Source organism: Pseudorasbora parva, chromosome 24 (assembly GCF_024679245.1).
Source record: "Pseudorasbora parva isolate DD20220531a chromosome 24, ASM2467924v1, whole genome shotgun sequence".
NCBI classification, from domain to species: domain Eukaryota; kingdom Metazoa; phylum Chordata; class Actinopteri; order Cypriniformes; family Gobionidae; genus Pseudorasbora; species Pseudorasbora parva.
This window is the reverse complement of record NC_090195.1, coordinates 26,835,003-26,860,709: the sequence shown is the minus strand read 5'-3', so window position 1 is coordinate 26,860,709 and position 25,707 is coordinate 26,835,003. Positions and strand designations below refer to the sequence as shown.

The 25,707-nt window shown below is 43.8% G+C and overlaps 1 protein-coding gene across 1 annotated transcript in view; it reads left to right on the top strand.

Annotated features, from left to right (window-relative positions):
• The window catches only part of btr33 (bloodthirsty-related gene family, member 33), a 67,958-nt gene extending 43,843 nt beyond the window's left edge, over positions 1 to 24,115 (top strand). The window contains exons 2-7 of the mRNA XM_067435181.1: positions 1,927 to 2,498; positions 14,272 to 14,367; positions 14,674 to 14,907; positions 15,096 to 15,243; positions 15,346 to 15,372; positions 21,616 to 24,115. Coding sequence (XP_067291282.1) covers positions 1,929 to 2,498; positions 14,272 to 14,367; positions 14,674 to 14,907; positions 15,096 to 15,243; positions 15,346 to 15,372; positions 21,616 to 22,181 — 1,641 coding nt within the window. The 5' untranslated portion in view covers positions 1,927 to 1,928 and the 3' untranslated portion in view covers positions 22,182 to 24,115. The remainder of the gene's footprint in view (positions 1 to 1,926; positions 2,499 to 14,271; positions 14,368 to 14,673; positions 14,908 to 15,095; positions 15,244 to 15,345; positions 15,373 to 21,615) is intronic.
• Positions 24,116 to 25,707: the final 1,592 nt, after the last annotated feature.

The window sequence follows — 25,707 nt, the reverse complement described above, 5'->3', positions numbered from 1 at the left end:
AGACTTATTTTAAGTTTCATTTTTACGGCCATTTGCGCTGGCTTGCATTAGTCATTTGCTGCGATGCGTGTTGCAGCGCCATCATATCTATCTGACTAGGCACAACATAGGCTATCACCCATAACACATTGTGACATTTTCATGTTTGAAAGTCTGTAGGTTAATATAAATGCAGATATAGGCCTAATTGTAATAATAAAAAACAACATAATTATCGATTTTGAAATATTAAACCAGTCAATACAGAACGAAATATTCTGTAGCCTTTTGCCGTCAATACCATGGATATGGCATGGGCCGGCTACTGCCGACGTTGTCTTTGCTGTATCAATAGGCAATATATTTATATTTAACATGAAGTATAGGGCTTCCCTGTACATTAATAGCAGCAGACGCCCCGCGGATGACACGCAACAGAAACGCCACGCTCACACCACGCTTGCAGTGTGTCTCCGGCCTTGACTCTAGCAGCTGTGCTGAAGAAACGCGTGCTGCTGCTGCTGACGCAGACTCTGAACCTATGCTCTGAACACTGTGCGAGCCATCTTGACAGTCGCGTTAGCTATTATGGTCTCATGTTGTTTCCACCAGCGCAGAACATCTCATTGTTCCTTTTATTTGATAAAATACATATAGAACGAAGGAGAAGCCTAAAAAAAGGCCCAAAGCCTGGCCCACATTTTAGGTATGACGTGAAAATTGGCCCGAAGCCCGTAAAAAAGTCGGGGCCGGCGGACTCGGGCATAAATGCAGGGCTTTAATCAGCAACTGAATTCAAGTTCACTTGTGCATTCGCATCATTTTGTGAATATATAATTTTTAATATTTTGTTAACTTTATATAAATCAGATTAATCTCATATAGGAAGCTTTTTGTTGAGTTAAATATCACGCTAGCAAAGAGCTTCAGTGTAACTTACCAGTGTTGATTCAGCGCATCAGCTTCAGCTCACGGAGTTCAAACAGCAAAGCACAACTAATAATAACTATGATTGGGACTGTCACATTAGCCTACATAACATTAATGAAAACAATATTTTAATAGAACGTTTTGAATTAATTGGATTAAGGTGACATTTCAGCACGTTGTTCTTGGTAGAGCGTCCACACATTCTGAATAACAGATCTGAGGTGGCGTGTTCGTGTTGTATTACAGGTTATATTTGGTTATTAAATAAGTCATTTAATTAAATTATAAATCACATCGACTAATTTTACAATCCCATGGCGCTTTGTCTAGATAAAAAAAATCCTGCTCATTCATTTGGTGAAGAACATAGCGTTTTGAGCAGCATTGCACATCCTGTAATGCTGTCGGCTATAAGCCACTGCTGTAGACGCATATTTCAGTATTAAGGTTAACGATTAATCGATTAATTGATCGTTAATTTAAACGACGATGGATCATGGGAATTTGTGAAAATTGACATCCCTAGTTCTGACCCATCTTTCAAGAACAAGAACTTTGCGAACTCTGATATTTGAGATGCAGTCAACATACAACATAGACAGGCATTATACAGATGTCTTGACCTAGAACCATCAAGCAGTAGGATTCGAATTACAAACGACTCGTTCAGGCGGTTCAGATTCAAATTTTTCTTTTGGGAGACAATAACTTTATTTATTTTGCAATTTTAGGCTTTACAACTTTGCAGAACATTTACATTCACACACACAAAAAAAATATCACACACTGTATGAAAGGTAATATTCAAACTTTAAAGCACTTTAAAGGGTCTTACATTGAAATGAATGCAGTCACTGTTTCCTGTTGTCATTGTTATTTCATTGCTTGGCTCCAGGCCCATTTTAAACCCGCCACCGCATTCGTGTTTGCATTCCTCTTGTTGTTCTTTGTGTGGGTTTCTGATGCAGTTCATTTATTTATGACATCACTTTGTTTTTCTTCCCTCCTCTACCATAGTGATGTCATCTTTCACCCCCTTCATGACTGAGGAGTTGTTCCAGTGCTCCGTGTGTCTGGATGTTTTCACCCATCCCTTGTCCCTTCCATGTGGTCATACGTTTTGCCAGTCATGTATCCTTGCACAGTGGACAGCATCTGGCTCCTCCCATTGCCCCAAATGCTCCACAGTTTTCCAGGAAACACCAGAGCTCTGTGAAAATTATTTTGCTCGTGAGATGGCAGAGCAAATCCGTAAGCAGAAGGGTCAGAGGTCATCAGCGTATCGTCCAGTCACATCATACGTTTTATGTGACATGTGCCCACAGGAGAAAGCATCCCGTGCTGTAAAATCTTGCCTGGTGTGTGTGGCATCATACTGTGAGCTGCATGTGACGTCCCACACCTCCAGGTTCACCAAGCACAAGCTTGTGCAGCCGCAGCGAATGGACAAGCGAATTTGCAGAATACATGAAAGACCCTTGGAGCTTTACTGCAGACTTGACCAAACAGCAGTTTGTGTGTTGTGCATGAATACAGAACACAGCACACACCACACAATACCAGTGGAGAAAGAATGGGCAGAGAGAAAGGTTTGGGCACATTTGGATGCTACTTGTCTAATCAATGATTATGATACAAAAAACATGATACAATATAATATTTTGTCCCACTTATGTGTCTTAACTACTATGTAGTAACATTTAAAGGGGGGGTGAAACACTCAGTTTCAGTCAGTGTCATGTCAATCTTGAGTACCTATAGAGTAGCATTGCATCCTGCATATCTCCGAAAAGTCTTTATTTTTTTTATAATTATATAAGAAAGATGCGCTGTTCCGAGTCTTTCCGAAAAAAGCCGAGCGGGTGGGGGCGTGTCGTGTGAGCGGAGCTAAATAATGACGTGTGCGCGCTGCTGCTATTGTGTTGAGTCGAGTGCGTCGTAAAGCTGTGTCATCCCTAACAGCGGGAAAAAACGTTATTCAAAATAAAAATATGGCTTTTAATCAGATACAGCCATACATCTATGATCCGGAATCAGACCCAGAGGCTGCAGTTGAACAGGAGCAGCAGCAAAAACGACTAGAGCAGGACGTCTCTATGTGGTACAAGTTATACACTAACTATATAATATGCTTAGCAGCTTGTGTTATTTACATATTTATACTTGAATTATATCGTCGTATTTTTGTCTTTGAAGGTGTACATGTGGGAAGTGCAGTTGTGCACGTGTGTGTGTGTGTTTACGCGTGGTTTGTGTAGACGTTAGTAAGCGGACTGGTTTTGCATGGCAGGCTAAGTTAGTGTTTACATAGAAAGACACGGAATAGTAGCACATTTGAATGAAGAAGCATGCTTATTTAGTTCAACATATTTCCCCACTCTTTGTGTATTGTTGTTTGGAGTGCTTTTACAATACACAAACATAAAGTTACACATATAGTGGCCAGCTAAACAAATGTACACGCACTACACATCGCATGCTCCATTGATCAATTAACTATACGTGATCATGTTTGGGCTACTTGATGAGCATAGGCAAAAACACAGACATTTGAAGCAGTCTTACTCACCGCCTGCGGTTCTAACGTTGGGACCTTTATCGTTGGGACTGCTCCATCCTTCAGCATTAGGCGATCGGGAAAATCCGGCGTCGAGCTGGGCCTTGTTTATGAAACAGTCGGCACCGAAATGCAGCGAACAGATATAAACATTCGCGCAACTCAGTTGCTGATCCGGAAAAGCAAATTCCATTCACTGTTGCCTTAACGCGGGGTTTTTGGGGAATCTGTGCAGGACTGTCTTGGTCTGGCAACCAAAAACGCACTTTTTTGGTGACATTGTAATTGTGCACATCACCTGTGCAGCAGCCTACGAGCCAGCGCTTTCTTTCGCTCTCTCCCTCTCTCTCTCTCACGCTCTTCCGGTAGAATTGTCCGTACGGCCCATACAAGGAAATTCCGCCCCCATTAACGTCAAAGGGGACGCATGATCGCAAAAAACTTGCCGAAACTTATGACTAACCGGAAGTAGTATTTTTGACAAAGAAATACTCCCATCAAACGTCCACCTTAACTTTTGAAACTTTGTCCATGTTTAGTATGGGAATCCAAGTCTTTAACAGTGTAAAAAGATCAGTATGCATGAAACAGCATTTCACCCCCCCTTTAAAGATGCACTTTGCAACTTTCCGTCCGCTAGAGCAGTGGTTCTCAAACCTGTCCTGGGGACCCCTCACCACTGCACATTTTGCATGTCTCCCTCATCAGACACCCAATTCAAATCTTAGAGTCTCTACTAATGAGCTGATGATTTGAATCAGGTGTGTTTGATGAGGGAGACATGCAAAATGTGCACTGGTTGGGGGTCCCCAGGACAGGTTTGAGAACCACTGCGCTAGAGGGCGCCTATTCAAAACAATGGCATAGTTTAATGACACCATGGTTTGAGCACAGCATCTTGGGACCACCAGGACTTTTATTATGACGGGACGGGACGGGACACAGTCGCCGGGCGCCGGCACTAATTCCGCTTTTACGGTCAGCGATCTCTCTTGAAGCCAATACGGAAGTAATGTAACCTGCAATTCTTGGCCACTAGAGATAAGTTCCAGAAGGGAGCAGAATCTCATTGAGCCCCATGTTAAAATTACCAACTTTACAGCAGAAAAAAACATGTTTACAGCCTGGTAGAAATTGTGGTTTTGGTCTATACGGCTAATTTTGCCCTTCATGGCAACTCTGAGGGGGATGACTGTTTTATAACTCGTTCGTTTGCATTATATAAAACCTTAAAGTTCTGCATAATTAAGGTTAAAGTTCTGCGTGGTTACTTTGAGTGACAGGTGGATAACAGAAAATGAATCCGCTGTCTGTAGTCATCACCCGCTGTCTGAGCGTCACCTAAGCTCAGCCCATATCCCGCCTCTTTGCCCATTTTCTGTGATCCAGATGTGTCTCGCGATGACGGGCTAGCAAGATGGCAATGGCCAGCTCGCCCCTACTTTACGCTTCAGAGCGGTTTATCGGAATCTAATGGGTGACGTCATGGACACTACGTCCATATTTTTTTTTACAGTCTATGGTATAAGTTAAAGCACCTCTGTTTATCATATTAGACACATTTAAGTGTTTAAAATGATGTTATGACGTTACTCTGTGCGTTTGCTTGGCGTCTGCTGTGACACTTGTTCACACTGCTAAGAGTAAAGCATTTCTGCCAAAACCAGAAACCGAGAGTAACGCAAATATGACGCAATTGACAGGCGACTCCCGCAAATGCTATGCTGAGACGTCCTGGGTCCTTGGTGAAAATAGCAATTTTCTCACAATTTACAAAATAGTTGGAAACATTTGGGATATTGTAAGAACTCAACTGAACAAAATATATAACACTGGCCTAGTGGTTTTTGGATATTTTACTGCAAAAATGCTACATAGTGCACCTTTAAATTAACAATTTATACTATGAAAAAATTATAATATGAAATACTTTTAATAATAATCATGGAGAATGCTCGCAAGGAAAACACCACATGCAGATCTATGCACACAATGAGAACTGACAAAGCAATGAACAAAACAAAGGAGAACTTGCATAGAGAACTTAAGCAGATAAACGTGGGATCGATTAGTAACCAAGGTAGCAAACAAGGAAAACTAAGGCTGCATTTACACTGCAGGTCACTGCACAATTCCGATTTGGTGACTATATCCGATTTTTTCTTACATCATCTTTTCAAAAGCGACCCGTATCCGATATTTGCATTTACACTGTAAACTGGCAAAACAGCTCAAGACGTTCTTAAACGATGAAAGGAAGTAAAACAGCGCGATATGCGATGGACGCAGACAAAATGGTTGTACAATGTTTTGCTGTCTGCACTGTTCCACACATCTTTAAAGGTAGGCAAAACATCTCTCTCGTAAGGCGGAGAAAAAGAGGAGAGCCCTTGACAGGGTTGCCAGGTTTTCACAACTAAACCCGTCCAATTGCAACTCAAAACTGTGTTAAAGTAGTCCAATTCCGCATGAAAACCGCGGACTTGGCAACACTGGCCCTTGATCGCAGTTTTGTCCACCTGTGTTGACGTCATTCGCCTGCGTCCTTTTTTCAATGATGAACGACTCGCATTTACTGGGAATATCAGATTTGACTGCTTACATGGCAGACTCTAATGCTTGCATCCGAATCATATCGGATTTATTACCACATATGAGTGAGGCCTGATTCCAATCTGAGGATATCTGAATTCATGCGTTTTTTTTCCTGCTTACACGTTCACATGTCATATCCGATCTGTGCCACATGAGAGGAAAAAAATCGGAATTGGGTCACTTGAACCATGCAGTGTAAATGGGGCCTTAGGCTGCGTCTGAAACCTGGAAAATGCTGCCTTTGGAGGACACATTTGAAGGCAGGAAGGCATCAAGCAATGTCCGAATCTATTGTTTGCTTCACTTCCTGTCTCCTGAGAGACCTTCATCTGATTGATTTTTGAAGGTAGCATACATGTATCCTTCGTTGCTTTTGGTATCCCACAATCCTGTGCTTTCCATTCAGTGACAGTTGAGCTGGGGGGAAAAGATGGCGTCCGAAAGTAACGTTTGCTGGCCAGTTTGTGTGTAAATGTTTTTTTTTTTTTTAACTAATATTTTCCACTTCTTATGTCATTTCTAGTGAGAAATTACTAATGTAGTAATTAAATATGTTTAGTTCTCACTAAAGCTCTCTCTATTTTGCTGTAGTTCATCAAACTGTTACACTGCCTTAGAAGTCCATCCCAAATTAGTTTTGTGAGGTGCCTTCATGCACAAAACACTGCCTTACAAGTCATTGTCAAGGCAGCGAGGCAACGAGTCAGCTGCATAGGCTTTTGGACGCAGCCTTAGTGTGCGTCGCAGTCAGTTCCCTAGTTCGGCCATTTTAAGGGCTGTTTCAATCACAAAATCCTTCCAGTGCACTGAAATAACCACTCCTTAAAAAGTCTCACAAAGCACTGTGAAAACCAGGGAGCGTCGATGCTCATTATAATGGAAGTTCTGAAGTGCGAACTCACTACACATTACACGCAATAGATGTTTTAAAGAAAACAAAACAAACTATTGTAACAGCCAAATGGAAAAGGCGAGCAGAGAACACTACTCCAGGATGACAGCCTACACAATACTTTATAAATTATTAATTAATACAACCTCATAAAACCGTTACCCTCTTTTATCAGCCATTATTTCACACCTTTTATCATGCAGGCACATGTAGATGGGCTCACGTCAGCAGGGAAGGAGATTCCCCTTGTTGACTGAATCACGCAGTAGAACAAATAAGTCTCTCAGGTTCAGCATTAAGCATCATCCATAGTACAGTTTCTGGGTTTCAGGGTCACTTGACCATTCCCTTTGCACCCTTGAGGAGCTCTCCTAGCCAGTGATTATACTCCTGACTATCTAACACATTACCCCCCACTAACTGACTATCTTCACCCCCCAGAGACACTATTCATGCCAAGCGTCCGTTTAGCGTTTTCTCACGACTGAGTGCTCTTGACAGAAAAACTCACCCAGCCATCTTGAGCGGCACTCAAACATTCCTTAAATAATCAGGGTTCACACGCATCACCTCTTCACATTAACTGAGGGGCGTGTACGGTAAACATAGCCACTCTCCAGTAATCTCCTAGGCTACTACACTTTTATTCAATTATAGTTCGGCACATCACTAGACAAGTAATTAACATAATCTAGCTGATATTTATCACGCATACGTAGATGCCACATTTGATTGCTCCAGACACGTTGGCGCACCCACCATCTTGGAAAGATTAGCGTCTGGTCACTCACAGTAAGAATCAATGTGAAGCCCCAAACGTGGCGCAGATTCTTGCTGTGAAACCGGCAAGATTTAAATTCCCCAAAAAATGGGTTAAACTTTCACAGATGAGAACGTGATGGTTTGTCTGGTGTGTGTGTTTTAAGTCAATATTACAGGTTTTTACTAAGGTACTTTTTAATGGTCTAGAGGTGAAGCATTGATTGACTGATAGACAACTACTGTGTAAGTGTTTGTAACTTTTCTCATTTTTGATTGTTTGTTCATTTGTTGTTGGATAAGTGTGTCTGTGTGGTGCAGTGGTGTGTATTAGTAGTTTTGGTGTATTCTGGCGGTGTGTGTGGGAGTTAGCATTTGTTGAGTTAGCATTTGTTTGGTCTTTGCCACGTTGGGAGTGAGTTTGTTGGGGGCGTGGCCAGCGAGGTATTAAAAGCCTCGTGTGTTTGTTAGCAGCTGGCTAGAGGTGAAGCATTGATTGACTGATAGACAACTACTGTGTAAGTGTTTGTAACTTTTCTCATTTTTGATTGTTTGTTCATTTGTTGTTGGATAAGTGTGTCTGTGTGGTGCAGTGGTGTGTATTAGTAGTTTTGGTGTATTCTGGCGGTGTGTGTGGGAGTTAGCATTTGTTGAGTTAGCATTTGTTTGGTCTTTGCCACGTTGGGAGTGAGTTTGTTGGGGGCGTTCCCAGCTGCTTTCAATAACGATACTCAAGTGAGTATAAATAGCGTGATAGTCCGCGGCAGCGGAAGCGGCAGTGTGAAGCCCTCCTTGTGTGAAGACCGACGAGTGTAAAGACTTCAACTCTTCCCTGTGCAACTCCTCGCGAGCAAGGACCCCGACAAGGCACTTGAGTATCATCTTCCTTTCATTATTGGTGTTCGGTTCTTTTCTAATTACGATCTGGCCTTTTCTCTGATCTGTATTCACCATGTGCTTTCAAATCTCAACTATAACTACTAGCACTCGTAATTCACGCTCTGTACGCACGAGACGCCGCAATCCTAATAATTTGCGCTATATCCTAACATCCTCTGCTACTTTACTCTCTATTCCAATTGGTCTCTGGAATTGTCAGTCTGCTGTAAACAAAGCAGACTTCATTTCATCTATTGGGACTCATTCTCAGCTCAGCCTCATGGCCCTAACTGAGACCTGGATCAAACCAGAGGACACTGCCACTCCTGCAGCCCTCTCAACCAATTTAACTTTTTCACACACTCCTCGGCCTATTGGGAGGGGTGGGGGTACTGGTTTGCTTATCTCAAATGATTGGAAATTTGATCCATTACCATCTCTACCGGCCAGTTCATTTGAATCGCACTCAATCACTATTACTCACCCTGTTAAAATCCATGTGGTAGTGGTCTATCGTCCTCCAGGTCACCTCGGTAACTTTGTGGAGGAGTTGGATGTGTTACTTTCTAGCTTCCCTGAGGATGGCACTCCACTGATTCTGCTTGGTGACTTCAACATCCATCTTGATAAACACCTAGCTGCAGACTTCAGCACTCTACTGACTTCATTTGACCTTAAGTTAGTATCTACTACGGCTACTCACAGATCAGGTAACCAATTAGACCTCGTATACACACGCAACTGCTCCACGGACAACAATTTAGTTACTCCATTACACACCTCAGACCACTTTCTCATCACTCTTAACCTCATACTGACTCCTGATACAACACGCACTCCTACACAGATTACCTTTCGGCGTAATCTACGCTCCCTCTCTCCCTCTCGCCTATCCACTATGGTTTCATCTTCACTCCCTCCACCTGCTCAGTTCTCAGCACTGGACACTAACAGTGCTACCGACACTCTTTGCTCCACTCTAACATCCTCCTTAGACAGTTTTTGCCCCCTCTCATCCAGACCAGCCCGCCCCACCCCATCTGCCCCCTGGCTGTCTGATGTTCTCCGTGAACATCGCTCTGGACTCAGGGCGGCAGAGAGGAAATGGCGGAAATCTAAAAACTATACTGACCTTACCTTGTATCAGTCTCTTCTCTCTTCTTTCTCTACAAATGTCTCCACTGCTAAAACAACATACTACCACAACAAAATCAACAAATGCTCTACTCTCGCAAACTCTTTAAAACATTCTCCTCTCTCCTTTGTCCTCCTCCTCCCCCTCCTTCATCAACTCTTACAGCTGATGACTTTGCATCATTTTTCACAAACAAAACATCCCTCATCAGCAAACAGTTCTCCTCATCACAAACTGACAACCACATCTCAACAACTAACACGAACACGCTTCCATCCTTCTCTCCGCTCTCCGAGGCAGATATTTCTAATCTCATCCTTTCAAATCACCCTACTACCTGTCCTCTTGATCCTATACCCACTCACCTCCTTCAGGCCATTTCTTCTTCAATCACTCCTGCACTCACTCACATTGTCAACACTTCTCTTCACACGGGAACCTTTCCCACAGCATTTAAGCAGGCTCGGGTAACCCCACTGCTTAAGAAACCCTCTCTGAATCCAGCACTTTTAGAAAACTACCGACCGGTATCCCTTCTGCCTTTCATTGCAAAGACCCTTGAGCGAGTTGTGTTCAATCAACTCTCTATGTTTTTTGAAAGGGATAACCTCCTAGACAACAACCAATCCGGCTTCAAAAGCGGCCATTCGACTGAGACTGCCTTGCTCTCGGTAACTGAGACACTGAGACTGGCAAAAGCAGCTTCCAAATCCTCAGTGCTCATTCTGCTGGATCTGTCTGCTGCTTTTGACACAGTTAACCACCAGATCCTCCTGTCAACACTTAAAGGGGTACTTCAGCGCTGGGAAGATGAATCTGTATTTAAACTGGGTCATCAATGTAGTAGAAATGTGAAATTATTTTTGAATTTGGTGCCTCCTAGACCGAGAAAAGACAGAAAATGTATTTTTGTCCCATGGGGATGAAAGACTACAATTCCCAGAATGCTTTGCTGCCCTGTGAGGCCATTCCCAAAGCCACCAACTTGATTACTGTGACGGAGTTAGAGAAGACTGAACGTGTCTGTTCAGTCTGTTAATGAGTCACCGCGCGAGTATCACAGCACTGAGCACTAACTGCAGGAGTGATGAGAGCTGAGGTAATTGCAACTACACTCGCGGCATACATTCACAACGCGAGTTCAGTCTGGCGCGTTTCAGTTCATGCCTTTGCAAGCTTAACTTTCATAGAAATTAATTTGAGAAGTTAAAAGACTTACATTGCTCACCATATCTTCGTTTAAATGAGTGCCCTGTAGCTGCCAGCTGAGCTCTCTCTGCGAGCTGAGTGTGACCGCCCATCCCCCATGCGCGGATTCAAAACATGCGGAAATGGCTCCCTCTGCTGGCTGTAGTCTTTAGCCTTTGGCCAAACATTCCTCCTATGATGCAAATATCGTCAATTTGCATCATAGGAGGAATTTTTCCAGAAGTAAAATGCATTAATCTCGTGTCTCAGGGGGATATGAGGGGGGAAAGCACAATCATTTGAATATACTCCAGAGTTTCTACTGATACAAAGCCATATGCTAATCTCTGAAGTAACCCTTTAAGACGATGGGTATCTCAGGAACTGCCCTCCAGTGGTTCAGGTCTTACCTCTCTGGTAGGTCCTACAGGGTGTCATGGAGAGGTGTAGTGTCTAAGTCACATCATCTAGCTACTGGGGTTCCCCAGGGCTCAGTCCTTGGACCACTTCTTTTCTCCATCTACATGTCATCATTAGGTTCCGTCATTCAGAAACATGGCTTTTCCTATCACTGCTATGCTGATGACACTCAACTCTACTTCTCATTTCAACCAGATGATCCTACAGTCAGTGTTCGTATCGCTGCCTGTCTGACAGACATTTCTGACTGGATGAAAGAGCATCATCTTAAACTCAATCTTGCAAAGACAGAATTACTTGTTTTCTCAACCAACCCAGCACTTCATCAAAATTTCTCCATTCAGCTTGGTTCATCGACCATAACTCCATCAAGGACAGCCAGGAACCTTGGAGTTGTGATTGATGACCAGTTAAACTTCACTGATCACATTACTGCAACAGCCCGGTCCTGCAGATTTGCTTTATACAACATTAGAAAGATTAGACCCTTCCTATCAGAACAGGCTGCACAACTCCTGGTTCAAGCTCTTGTTCTCTCCAGACTGGATTATTGTAATGCTCTTCTGGCTGGGCTTCCAGCATGCACTATCAAACCCTTGCAGCTGATCAAGAATGCAGCGGCGAGAGTGGTCTTTAATGAGCCGAAGAGAGCGCATGTTACGCCTCTCTTCATCAAACTGCACTGGTTGCCAATGGCTGCTCGCATCAAATTCAAGGCTCTAGTTCTCGCCTACAAAACAACCACTGGTTCTGCACCAATATACCTAAACTCACTTGTTCAGACTTACACACCCTCCAGAAGCTTGCGTTCTGCGAATGAGCGGCGCCTCGTGGTTCCTTCCCAAAGAGGCATGAAATCGCTCTCACGGACATTTTCCTGGACCGTTCCCACCTGGTGGAATGACCTGCCGATCTCAATTCGTGCTGCCGAGTCTGTAGCCATTCTTAAAAAACATCTTAAGACACATCTTTTCCAATTGCACTTTTCCTATTGCACTTGACCAATACAGAATAGCACTTACTGATCATATCTACGTCTCTCATCCGGATTTGTGCCTTCAGGCGGGTATGTTACATAGTTATCATAGCTACCAAAACCCAGTGTTCTGTATTTTGCGTACGTGAGTTTTTGCTGTCGATGGCTATTGCTGCGCGTTTAGCTAGAATGCCATACAAAACCAACCCATTGGGCCACTGAATCCGCATTAACGACAACAGTTGGGGCATCAGCCTTAGTCCTAATGGGTTGTTATCATAGCTATCAAAATCCAGTGTTCTGTATTTTCCGTACGTGAGTATTTGTTGTAGCTGGCTATATAAAAAAAAAAAAAAAAAAAAAAAAAAAAAAAAAGTTGTGTACTGTGCTAATTAATTGAGATTTCTTACAGCTCTTACAGGTTGTTGGCCTTGTTTGTTTCGTTGCTTCTATTGCTCTACCCTTTTTTGTAAGTCGCTTTGGATAAAAGCGCCTGCTAAATGATTAAATGTAAATGTAAATGTAAATGGTCTATTTTACTATGGCAACTTTTTAATGTCGTGTTAGCTGACACCTCTGTCCTGTTTTATTGTGTTATTTTAGCAAAATCATCTGTTGAAGTCTATTGCAGATATATACCGTAAATGCATACATGCATTTAACTATGGTTCCAGTCTTCCAGACACTCAGTAAACTTGTTCTCGATTGTTCATGGAGCAGCTTTGACCATTCCAATTTGCCAGACATATAGCAGAAACAGCCGCTAATGAGGCATCTGTGTATATATTTATAATTTATTTATGGCTTCAAGCTATTTATCATAATGTACTTTAAATAACATTAAAAAACAATGTCAGAAAAATATCAATTTAGCTGTTGTTCATAAATACCAAGGAGCTAGGGAGTTGATTGAGATGCACCGATATAATGCCGAGTTCACACTGCGCGATATTGACTCGTTGTCAGATTTTGCGAAATCACTGACCAATGCCCTAACTCATAGGCGATCCATGACGATCAAAGATGCGATCAGAGAAACTCGCAGATGAGTCGCCAAAGCCGTGACATATTTGGCATGCTAAATATCTGGACCTTTCTGTGATTTAAAATCCTGCTGTGTTCAAATGAGTTCTGACTGAAAATCACACTGTGATGACCTAAAGTCAATGAGAGAGAAGATTTAGGGCAGCGCGAGGTTCGAGGAGGAGTTATAGACCAGAATATCAGTTCGTATGTATAATACGCCATAAAATGCGTCTCATATGCACGCGAAAAACCGCGTGCCATAGACACGCCAAAATGAGTTTTGGCGTAAACATTCCACGACATTGCACACTCGTACTATTTATACGCATTTTTGTGAGAATACCCTGATTTACAATTATATCAAGCAGAAACAAAGCACAAACATTTGCTTGACCTGCCGCAACTGCAGCACATTACAAAATTATTTATTTACCTCGAACCCTCTTTACAGAACACACAACCCTTGCTCAAAATCTGGACCTGTCGGCGATTCAAAATCCTGCTGTGTGAAATGAGTTCTGACTGAAAATCACATCCGCGATGACCTACAGCCAATGAGAGGGCAAGATACAGGGCAGTGGGAAGTTTTGGGAGGAGTTATAGACCAGAATATCAGTATTTGAAAAGATATATTTAATATTATATCAAACAGAAACAAAGCACAAGCATTTGCTTGACCATCCACAACAGCAGCACATTGTAAAATTATTTATTTAGCTCCAACTCACTTTGCAGAACACACAATCCTTGTCCCCTGCGTCTCCCCAAAATCTTTTTTTCTTTTTCTCCTTTTCATTGCAAATCAGCGCACAGACAGTACGCTTCATTGTTATGATAATTTTTAATAACAGATTCACAGCTGCTTTTGTGTAATTGATTTATTTTCATGAGACAGAATTGCAATCAGATCTGTGTTCACTCTGTGTTTGTCATAGACTCAGTTATTAAAGACACAGTCTAACCTGAAGCAGATGATTATGGAGAGATGGAGTAAAGCTGAGGAACTCAAACACTCTATAAAACTAAACAAAGTAAGAACCTTTAAACTACATTTCAAATTTTTTTTTAATTTGGCAGATACTTTAAAAAAAAAGCAATTACAAATACATTTTTAAAATTAAAATTTTGATGTAATTAATTTCAAAATTAATTCTTTAATATAAATTATTCTTTATAAACAAGACGACAAGTTAAAGTCAACCATAGACTTAATGAAATTATGTTAAAATGTATTATAAACTTGCCATAGGTATAGAAAGCATAGGTAGTCAACTGCTAAACTTACCAAAGTAAAGCCAATTCTTAATGTATTGCATGTATTATTATTTATCTTTTAGGAGAACACAGAAAGAGAGATGGCATACAGTGTTGAAGTCTTCACGGCACTTCAGCAGTTTATTAAAAGAAGCCAGTCTGAATTGCTCAGAAAGATGAAACATAAGCAGAAAACTACAGAGAAACATGTAGAGGGCCTCATTAAAGAGCTGGAAGCAGAAATCGCTAAACTGAATGCTAGAAACGCTGAGCTTGAAAAGCTCTCGTGTTCTGAAGACCACCTTTACTTGATACAGGTGACTATTCTGTGCTTTAGCATCTTTTCAGGTTGATCATACCCGTTTTCTTGTTAATTTAATATTATATTATATATATTTCAATATCAATTCAGTGTGTTTAGTGAAATATATTAAAATACTGAAGTTTGTGATAGAGGATGATGACTTAAGTACTGGTTTAAGTACTTGTATTTTGATCCTTCCAGGCTTTCCGTAGCCCAAGTGAGTTGCCTCAGTGTAAAAGCTGGTCTCAGATCAGTGTGCACACCAGTCAGGGTCTGGAGGTGCTGAGAGAAACCCTGAATGATGCAAAAGAACTGCTGAAAACACAAATATACACCGTCACAAAGAGAGGTTATTACTTTGTAATTTGACAGCTAAAATAATTTTATTGTACTATATTATTTTGATGGAAAATGCCATTATATTTAAACTGTTCATTTTATTTTTCAACAGAACTTGAGGCCATATCCCAGTATGCAGGTATTATAACATATGGAATTATGAATCTTTAATAGACTTTCACTAGAACACATCTATTAAACTCTTCCTTTGACTTTAAAACTGAAGTGTTTCATTTTTTAATTGCCTCCTATGGTTTAATATACAGAGATAACTATATTCAAGTCATTTATAGATTAATTCATCTGAAAAGTCTAAATATTGTTTTTCTCTGGTGCTATCAAAATATTGTTTTTCTCAAACATCCCAACCAATCTAACAGGAAAATCAATAGTCTGAGTGTAGCAAAGTTCGATAATGGAAGAAAGGAAGAGGACACGGGGGTCGGTTGGACTGTTGACGCTCTCTGTATTTATTTATAATTCTCAAAACACATCAGCACACTCAATGGTGTGCTTCTCTCTCAACACAACGATCACTTCCGGGTCGGCACTTCCGGCTTCCGGTTAACTCAGTCTCTGGGGTTCGCGTCAACAGTCCGGCTCTCTCTCTCCTCGATCTCCGGTTCCACCGATGTTTTATACCCGCTCCGCGCTCATTACTAGAACAAGAGACAGGTGTTATTAATCTGCTTCCAACCCACTCACTTACCGCTTGTCCCGTGGCTCTCTCTCCCGCTGCAGACCTCGCTGAACCACGCCCCCCTTGCCACATACCCCCACCGCCCGACTCAGGCCGGGGAGCTGTCCCAGGACTGCGCCCAGCCCCCTGTCCGACGCGTCAGTCTGCAACAAAAAAGGGAGAGAAAAGTCAGGGGAGTGTAACAGCGGCCCGCCACATAGAGCAGCCTTAACTCGGGTGAAGGCCTGCTGGCACGGCTCCGTCCATTGGACCGTATCTGGTAGCCCCTTTCTAGTAAGGTCAGTCAGAGGGCTGGTGAGGTCCGAATAATTTGGTATAAACCGTCTATAATATCCCGCCAGCCCCAAGAACTGCCTTACCTCCTTTTTGGTCTTGGGTCTCGGACAGGTTGCAATTGCGGCGGTCTTATCAATTTGGGGACGCACCTGCCCATGACCCAAGTGGAAGCCCAGATACCTTACCTCCACCCGCCCAATTGCACACTTCTTCGGATTGGCCATGAGCCCCGCTCCCCTCAGCGACCTCAAGACCGCCCTGACATGCTGCATATGCCGCTGCCAATCGTGACTGTAAATCACGATATCGTCCAGGTAGGCAGCAGCATATGCGGCATGGGGACGCAAAATCCTGTCCATGAGGCGCTGAAAGGTAGCGGGTGCCCCGAACAAGCCGAAGGGAAGCGTGACGAATTGGTGCAATCCAAACGGCGTGGTGAAGGCTGTCTTTTCTTTGGACAATGGAGACAAGGGGATCTGCCAATAGCCCTTCGTTAAGTCCAATGTCGAATAAAATCGAGCCGTGCCCAGCCGATCAAGCAACTCGTCAACCCGCGGCATTGGATACGCGTCGAATTTCGACACTGCGTTCACCTTGCGGTAGTCCACACAGAACCTGACCGAGCCGTCGGTTTTAGGGACCAAAACGATCGGGCTCGCCCAGTCACTGTTGGACTCCTCTATTACTCCCATATCGAGCATTGCCCCTAATTCTTCCTGAACTACTTTTTTCTTGTGTTCAGGTAAACGATACGGCCGGCTGCGAACTACCACGCCCGGCTCGGTCTCGATATGGTGCTGAATTAAGTTGGTACGTCCCGGTAGGGGCGAAAACACGTCGGCGTACTCCGCCTGTAGTTTAGAGAGATCAGTGAGTTGGGACGGTGAGAGGTGATCTCCCCCAGGGGCCAGCGCGACCGATTGTGCTTTGATGCTCGCCTCTGGCCCGAGATCATCCTCTCCCCCGATCACCGTCGCCAACAACACTGATTCCACCTCATTCCATTTCTTAAGGAGATTGAGGTGGTATATTTGACGTGCCCCGTTCCTATCGGACCATATCACTTCATAATTGAGGTCTCCAACCTGTCGTGCGACCTCAAACGGCCCCTGCCACTTCGACATTAATTTAGAGCTCGATGTAGGGAGTAATACGAGCACTTTCTCTCCCGGTGTAAATTTGTGTAGTCTCGTACCCCTGTTATACGACCGGCTTTGGCGGTCCTGGGCTTGCAACAAATTCTCCCTAGATAGCCGCCCCAAGGTGTGGAGTTTTGTTCGCAAGTCCAGCACATATTGGATTTCGTTCTTGGCCAAAGAAGGCCCCTCCTCCCAAGTTTCTCGTAGGACGTCCAGCACCCCCCGGGGCTGCCGTCCGTAGAGAAGCTCGAAGGGGGAAAACCCCGTGGAGGCTTGCGGGACCTCTCGCACAGCGAATAAGAGGGGTTCTAACCACCGATCCCAATTTTTGGCGTCTTCCTGTACGAATTTACGGATCATGGATTTAAGAGTGCGATTAAATCGTTCGACCAAGCCGTCTGTTTGTGGGTGATAGACGCTTGTCCGAATAGATTTAATGCCCAATAATCCGTACAATTCGCTTAACGTGCGTGACATAAACGCCGTGCCTTGATCAGTGAGGATTTCTTTCGGAATCCCCACTCGGGAGATTAAACGAAACAGTGCGTCCGCAACACTCTTCGCAGAGATGTTGCGGAGAGTCACTGCTTCCGGATATCGTGTTGCGTAGTCCACGATAACTAGCGCAAAACGATGTCCGCGTGCGGATCGCTCTAATGGCCCGATGAGGTCCATAGCAATTCTCTCGAAGGGGACCTGCATTAATGGAAGGGGGCGCAATGGCGCTTTTGGGGCGGCCAGTGGATTCACCAACTGACATTCAGGACAAGACGCGCACCACCTGCGCACATTGTCGTGAATGCCTGGCCAAAAAAATCGGGTCATTAAACGATTCAGCGTGGCCGCCTGTCCCAGGTGGCCCGCCATTGGGTTCGAGTGAGCCGCCTGGAAAAGCATTTCCCGGCGGCTCTTTGGCACTAACAACTGGGTTGTATCCACTTTTGTCTGAGCGTCTTGGGTCACTCGATACAACCTGTCCTTAATTATGGCAAAATAAGGATACGTGACGGGCAATGCAGGTTGAAGGGACTGACCGTCGATAGTGCGGACCTGCTGGAAAGCATGTTTTAGGGTCTCGTCCTGAGACTGCTCCAGAGGGAAGTCATCGCGGTCCGAGAGAATCAGTCTCTCGACCCCGCTCGGTTCCTCTGAAGCAGTTCCCGAGGGCCCCGTATCAGTCTCGCCAACCTGCACACGCACCGCCCCGTTCCTAGCCTTGTTCTCCCAAGCGGCATCCGCGCATAACGACCCCAATAACGCCGGAAAGGCGGGCCAATTCGTTCCCAGAATTAGCGGATGCCGGAGGTGGGGACTAACCGCCACCTCAACACTATGATTTTCTCCCCTAAACTGTATCGTGACTGGGACAACCGGATATTCCACCACATCCCCGTGCACACACCGCACCTTAACCATGCGGCTTGTATCCAATGCCCCAGGCTGCATCAGGCTTTGATGGATCGAGGTTTGGTTACATCCTGAATCCACCAAGGCCTGATATGTACCCCCCTTGATACTCACAGGAATTTGGTACTCTCCTGCTTGATCGGGGGTGGTCCGCTGGAAGTCCGGGACCCGGATCATTGTCCCGATGTCCATCATCGGACATCGGTCCACAAAATGGTTCGGGTCGCCGCACCGCCAGCAGTCCAGCCCAGGCCTGCCCGCCGCCCCTGCGGCGGGGAGTGGGTTGGAATATGAGCGCGGAGGGGGGGTGGAACCGGAACCGTTATCCCCGCCCGACCCCAGCAGCCCCGCCCCCCTGGGCGGGGCCCTCGAACTCCCGTACTGCCCTGGGCCCATTCCACCCCGGCCTCTGGGGGGAATGCGAGGGGGCCCTGGAGGGCGGGACCTAGGGAGAGGGACAGGGCGAGAAGGAGAGACAGAGGGGGGAGAGAGAGAGGGAGAGGTTAGTAGGGGCTCGCCGACCCCCGGGCACGCCACCAGATGGTCCTCCGCCAGGTTGATGGCCGTCGTCAGCGACGTGGGCCGGTGGCACTGGACCCACTCGGCGGTCTTCTTAGGTTGCCGAGCGATAAACTGCTCCAGTACCACCAGATCGACGATGTGGTCCACGTCGCTTCCACCGGCCAATAGCCATTTGCGGCACGCGTCCCGGAGCTGGTGGGCCATCGCGATGGCCCTCTTCAGGTCTTCATAATCCAGGAGGTTCGCCACCGGCAGTTGTTGGGCGGCCGCCTGGGCTTCTCCGGTGAGCAGTGGTATGAGGCGCACCGGCCACTGTGCCCGGGGCCACCCGCAGGCCTCCGCTGCCTTCTGAAAGAGGTCGATGAAGGCCTCGGGATCGTCCTGTGGCCCCATCTTGTGTAGGGGCACGTGGACCGGTGCGCTGGCGAGCCCGGCGGCTTCGGTGCGAACCTCCCGGTCTACCCAGCTCCGGAACCTCTCGCGGTCCTCTTGCTGGCCGCGGACGATGGCCTCGAAGCGGCGCTCCTGGTCCGCCCGCAGGTCCAGCATGGACTGGTGTTGATCCTGGTGGAGGGCCGCGAGAGAGGTGATGATGTCCGCAAACGGCGAGGCGGAGGGCGTTGGTGTTGTCATGGCGGCGGCGCGGTCCTACTTCCTTCCCGGGTTTCTGCACCACTGTAGCAAAGTTCGATAATGGAAGGAAGGAAGAGGACACGGGGGTCGGTTGGACTGTTGACGCTCTCTGTATTTATTTATAATTCTCAAAACACATCAGCACACTCAATGGTGTGCTTCTCTCTCAACACAACGATCACTTCCGGGTCGGCACTTCCGGCTTCCGGTTAACTCAGTCTCTGGGGTTCGCGTCAACAGTCCGGCTCTCTCTCTCCTCGATCTCCGGTTCCACCGATGTTTTATACCCGCTCCGCGCTCATTACTAGAACAAGAGACAGGTGTTATTAATCTGCTTCCAACCCACTCACTTACCGCTTGTCCCGCGGCTCTCTCTCCCGCTGCAGACCTCGCTGAACCACGCCCCCCTTGCCACACTGAGCTTTTTACTGTATTTTAAAAACATTCCATTTGGTGATTCAAGTGCAGTAATGACACACAACAGCTTTACTTTTATTGTTATTATGAGACAATCTGAAAAACTTTGACTCTTGTAAATCTTCTACCAATCTTGAATTTTTAATTGATTATCTGAACCATATTAGATTTTTCCTTGAATCTTTGAACCTTCTTTCATTTTCACTTGAATATCTGAAACATATTGAATATTTACTTGAATCTTTAAACTACTTTGAACTCTTACTTAAATATTAAAAAACGTCTTCAATCCTTACCTAAATTCTTGAACAATCTTGATTTTTTTCCTTGAAGGCTTTGGACCATTTTGAATCTTTAATTGAATCTTTGAATATTCTTAAATTGATACTTGAAAATCTGAAACACAGAATGTTTACTTGAATCTTTAACCAATCTTGAACTCTTACTTGAATTTTTTCTTGAATCTTTGTATTATCTTAAATCTTTAATTGATCTTTAATCTTTGAATCCTTGAATTTTTACTTGCATATCTGAAAGATATTGAATGTTTACTTAAATCCTTAAGCAGTCTTGAATCCTTACTTAAATGTCTACTTGAATACAATTTCTTGAATCTTTAAACATTCTTGAATTCTTACTTGAATGTTTAATCATCTTTTTTATTTTTTTAATCTTTAACAACCTTGAATCTTTGAACAACCTTTACTTTTTTTCTTGCTCTTTAAACAATCTTTACTTAAAATCTGTACTACGTAACTTCCATCTGCTAGAGGGCGCAGTTTGATGACGCCAAGTTTGAGCACAGAATTTTGAGACATGTGGACTTCACAGCCGGTGGAAAAGAATCGGGATAGGACTCGGGCAGAAATCATGTTCATGGATGCGATTATTAACGTTACTGTAGAATGAAACAGCAGGACCGAGTGTTGAGGGAGCTGAGCAAGGCAGTTGGAGCGATTGTTAATAAGATAAACACAACACATGCCTCGCGAGCAGTGGATATTTTAAGTACTCAATTGAACAAAATACAGTATATAACACTGACCTAGTGTTTTTTTGTTTTGTTATATATTACTGAAGAAAATTGTGCACCTTTAAATACAGTCTTGAATCTTGAGGCTTTGAACCACCTTGAACCTGTACTTAAACACTTTATCAACTTTTTATTTACTTTGCCTTGAACAAAATTCTTACAGCTATTCTGATTTGGGGAAAATGCATGAAAAAAGGCATACACCGCTATTTAATAAAAAACTTACTTTGCCTTTGTCTGATGTAATTCTTGCAGTGGATATTACCCTTGACCCTGACACAGCAAACCCCTGGTTGGTGGTGTCTGCAGACAGAAAGTGTGTGACCGACAGCAACGTAGAACACAATGTTCCAAGCAACGCTCAACGTTTTGACACTGCACCGTGCGTCCTGTCAAGAGAGCCCATCTCAAGGGGAAGGAGTTATTGGGAAGTAGGAGTCACAGGTAAAACATCATGGGACTTGGGAGTGGCCAAGAAATCAGTCAACAGGAAGGGTTTGGTGACACTGAGCCCAGAGGATGGTTACTGGGCAGTTTGTCTGAGAGGGGGCAGTGAGTACAGGGCCTGTAACCATGAATCAGTGCTTCTGTCACTAAAAAATCTTCCGCAGAGGATTGGCATATACGTGGATTTTGAAAAAGGACAGGTATCATTTTATGATACGAAGGCATGTGCACATATCTACTCCTTCACTGGACAGTGCTTTAATGAGAGCTTACTGGGCTACTTCAACCCAGACATGAATGACACCGGAAATAACAATGCACCACTGGTTATACAACCTGTCAATGTTGACAATGGGGAAACTGTGACAATATGAAGACTGAAAGGAAACAAAAACAGAAATGTAACAAATCATATTTAGTCAGATTGAAGAAAATTGATATAGAGTAATGTGATAAGCTGTACAAATATGCTTTTTGATGTTTATCTATGTGGCACGTGCTGGCAAAATGAGTCGGAATTAACACATTTTTTAAAAATGAGTTATTTTCACATTCTCTATTATAGTATGATTTGTTTGAATCGGACAAAAAAAGAGCTACACCTGTTTTAAGTCGAAATATTACCTTTTCCCCAACAGTTAACCAAATGTTCAAATAAGACATAAGTATGTGTGTCTGTGTGGTATGTGTGTGTGTGTGTGCCACTTTGTCTGAGGAGTCTTTGTTTGTGTGCTTCAGATCTGTCAGTCAGCTTGAGAGGAAAGGTACTTCTCTCAGAAAATGTACAAATAAAGATACTTTACACATTTTCACAACTATTTGGAGCACTTGGATCACTAGACGAGGGCTTAATGAACTAATTTTTGTGAAAACCTCAAAATCAATCAAAATTGAGCCTGTAGCTCAAAACTATCCCTTGCACATTCTGACTCATTTTGCCAGTATGGGTCGCATTGATCAAATCAGTTAAAGGAAGTGTATGTACGATTGTGGCCAAAATTGGTACTGCAATCACTTGTAGAGCGGTGTATCCCCTCTCTTAATGTGTAGTGACATATGGTTCATTGTCTTGATTATTTGTCTTTGTGTATATTGTTGTGTTCGCGGAATACATACAGTATATACACAGTTCTAGTTCTGCTATTCAGGATGCCTGTTTTACGTTGCACATTCTGACACTGTGAGGCCACCGTAGGTGCGTGTTGTGGTGTGTGAGTTCCGGAAAAATAAAGAGTCAGTTGATGCATTAAAAGTTGTAATTTTTTCACCAATATAACATATAAATTGCATTCATGCCGTGTTGCGATTAAAGGAGTACTTCAGCGCTGGGAAGATGAATCTGTATTTAAACTGGGTCATTAACGTAGTAGAAATGTGAAATATTTTTTTATTTAGTGCTTTCTAGACTGAGAAAAGACAGAAAACGTATTTTTGTCTCATGGGAATGAAAGACAACAATTCCCAGAATGCTTCGCTGCCCTATGAGGCCACTCCCAAAGCCACATTTACTAGATTACTGAATCACTGATCACCCCACCCCCCCCACCCGTGACCGCGTTCATTTTCATAAAATCAGTTCAGTTAGAGAACAGACACTACAATTAAAAACTGAAGATGTCTGTTCAATATGTGATTTAGCTGCTGAGGGAGTCTCAGCCCAAAATGCTGCAGGAGTCAGATATATTGACAGTCATGGATGAGCCCATGATGAGAGCTAAGGTAAACGTGTCCGCGGCATAGATTCACAGTGCATGTTGACGCGTTTTCAGTTCATGCCTTTGAAAGCTTAACTTTCATAGGAATTAGTTTGAGAAGTTGAAACACTGCTCTGCTGGCCGTGAAAGCCTGAGGCTGCAGTTGCGAGCTGAGAGCTGTGAGTGTAATCTTCCATCCCCCACGCGTGAGTTGAAAACATGCGGAAATAGCTCCCTCTGCTCCGGAGCTGTTCACGCCCTCGGACTCGGAGAATTATACGTTTCAATGGCAACTTGATCAACATGAATCTACAGCGGCCAGGGACAGCAGTCACCTGGTACAAGTAGGAGCTCTCAGAAAATTGAACGAGGACGTGAACGCTTTATACAAATTGAAATTTAAAAAATGGCGTGAATGCAGCATTAGTCCTTATGTTTTACTTTTCCTTTGTTTAGCATTGTTCATGTAACCACTTTTGGTATAGGTCTATGTCTCACGTAACCAAGTCAAGTTCAGGTTTTTGTTCATGTTATGTTATGTTATGTTTCAAGTCATTGTTTTGTTTTGGTTCATTTTTCAATTTAAATAAAATGCTGTCAACTTGTTCTGTCAACTTGCCTACAGTGGACATTATTAACATGCCCAAAACTTGAAGCACTCTTATGCATGAAATGGCAAATGAGTAATGCTAGCATGAATAAAGTCTCCAAACCTCCTGACCAGCCAAGTGGAAGCAGCTCTACTGGATCTGGAGCGGCCTGAGGCTGGAATATTTCAGACATCACATGTTTTAATAACAATCAAAAATCAGTTTCAGTGGTCAATTACAAATTGTTCTTATAGTTACTCAAATTGAAAAGTTTATTTCATATGCAAAGAATCAAATACATGTGATAACTTAGTTGGGGGATCAAATGGGTTACCTTGCACAAGTTTCTTCACATTCATTTAGTCAATCATTGTACAACATATCATGCCATAAACATGATATGCCATAAAAGTTGGGGGAGAGACGCACACTTTGAATAGACTGGATAAACACATGCAGCATCTTAATTGTTAAGAAAACTAAATGAAATAAATGAATAAGTCAAGCCTTTATTACACAACAGCTATATCATACAGCAGGGCTATTCAAATCTTACCCTGGAGGGCCAATGCAGTGCAGAGTTTAGCTCCAACCTTAATCAAGCACACCTGAACATGCTAATCAATGTCTCCAGGATCATTAGAAAATCGCAGGTGGATGTGTTTGATCAGGGTTGGAGCTAAACTCTGCAGTGCATTGGCCCTCCAGGGTAAGATTTGAATAGCCCTGTCATACAGCATTCAGAAAAAGAACAGTTTGTGACTTTGTGCTCCTAAGGGCTTTCACACTTTTCCAAAAGTAGGCTCTCTCAGTAGCCTGACGTGGTCATACTCAGTTCTAGTCAGAATATGAGTCTGAAACTGCTCCATTGGGCTGTGATTATGGGGCGTGTTTCAACGGAACCATGAAAGACCTCAATTGGATAGAGCTACAACCAATCAGAGCAACGAAGCAACATCAACAGAGCTCAACTGCACTGTGTTGCCAAGTCCGCGTTTTTTTTCTTCCGCAGGTTGTTTTCTATGTCCGCGGGTTGAAGCGACTATTATCAGTTGAACAAATTCTTACGCTCAAATGGATACTTTGACAATTTTCAATCTGGTTTCCGTCCACATCACATCACAGTACAGAGACAGCGCTCATAAAGATTATAAATGATATTCGCTTAAACACTGATACAGGCAAAACATCAATTCTGGTACAACTGGACCTCAGTGCTGCATTCGACACTGTTGACCACAACATACTTCTAGACAGGCTGGAAAACTGGGTTGGGCTTTCTGGAATGGTCCTCAAATGGTTCAGGTCATACTTAGAAGGGAGAGGTTATTTTGTGAGTATAGGAGACCATAAGTCTGAGTGGACATCCATGACATGCGGAGTCCCACAAGGGTCCATTCTTGCACCACTCCTGTTTAACCTGTATATGCTGCCACTGAGCCAAATAATGAAAAAGAACAATATTGCTTACCACAGCTATGCTGATGATACCCAGATCTACTTAGCACTGTCACCTAATGACTACAGCCCCATTGACTCCCTGTGCAAATGCATTGATGAAGTTAACAACTGGATGTGCCAAAACTATCCTCAGTTAAACAAAGACAAAACCGAAA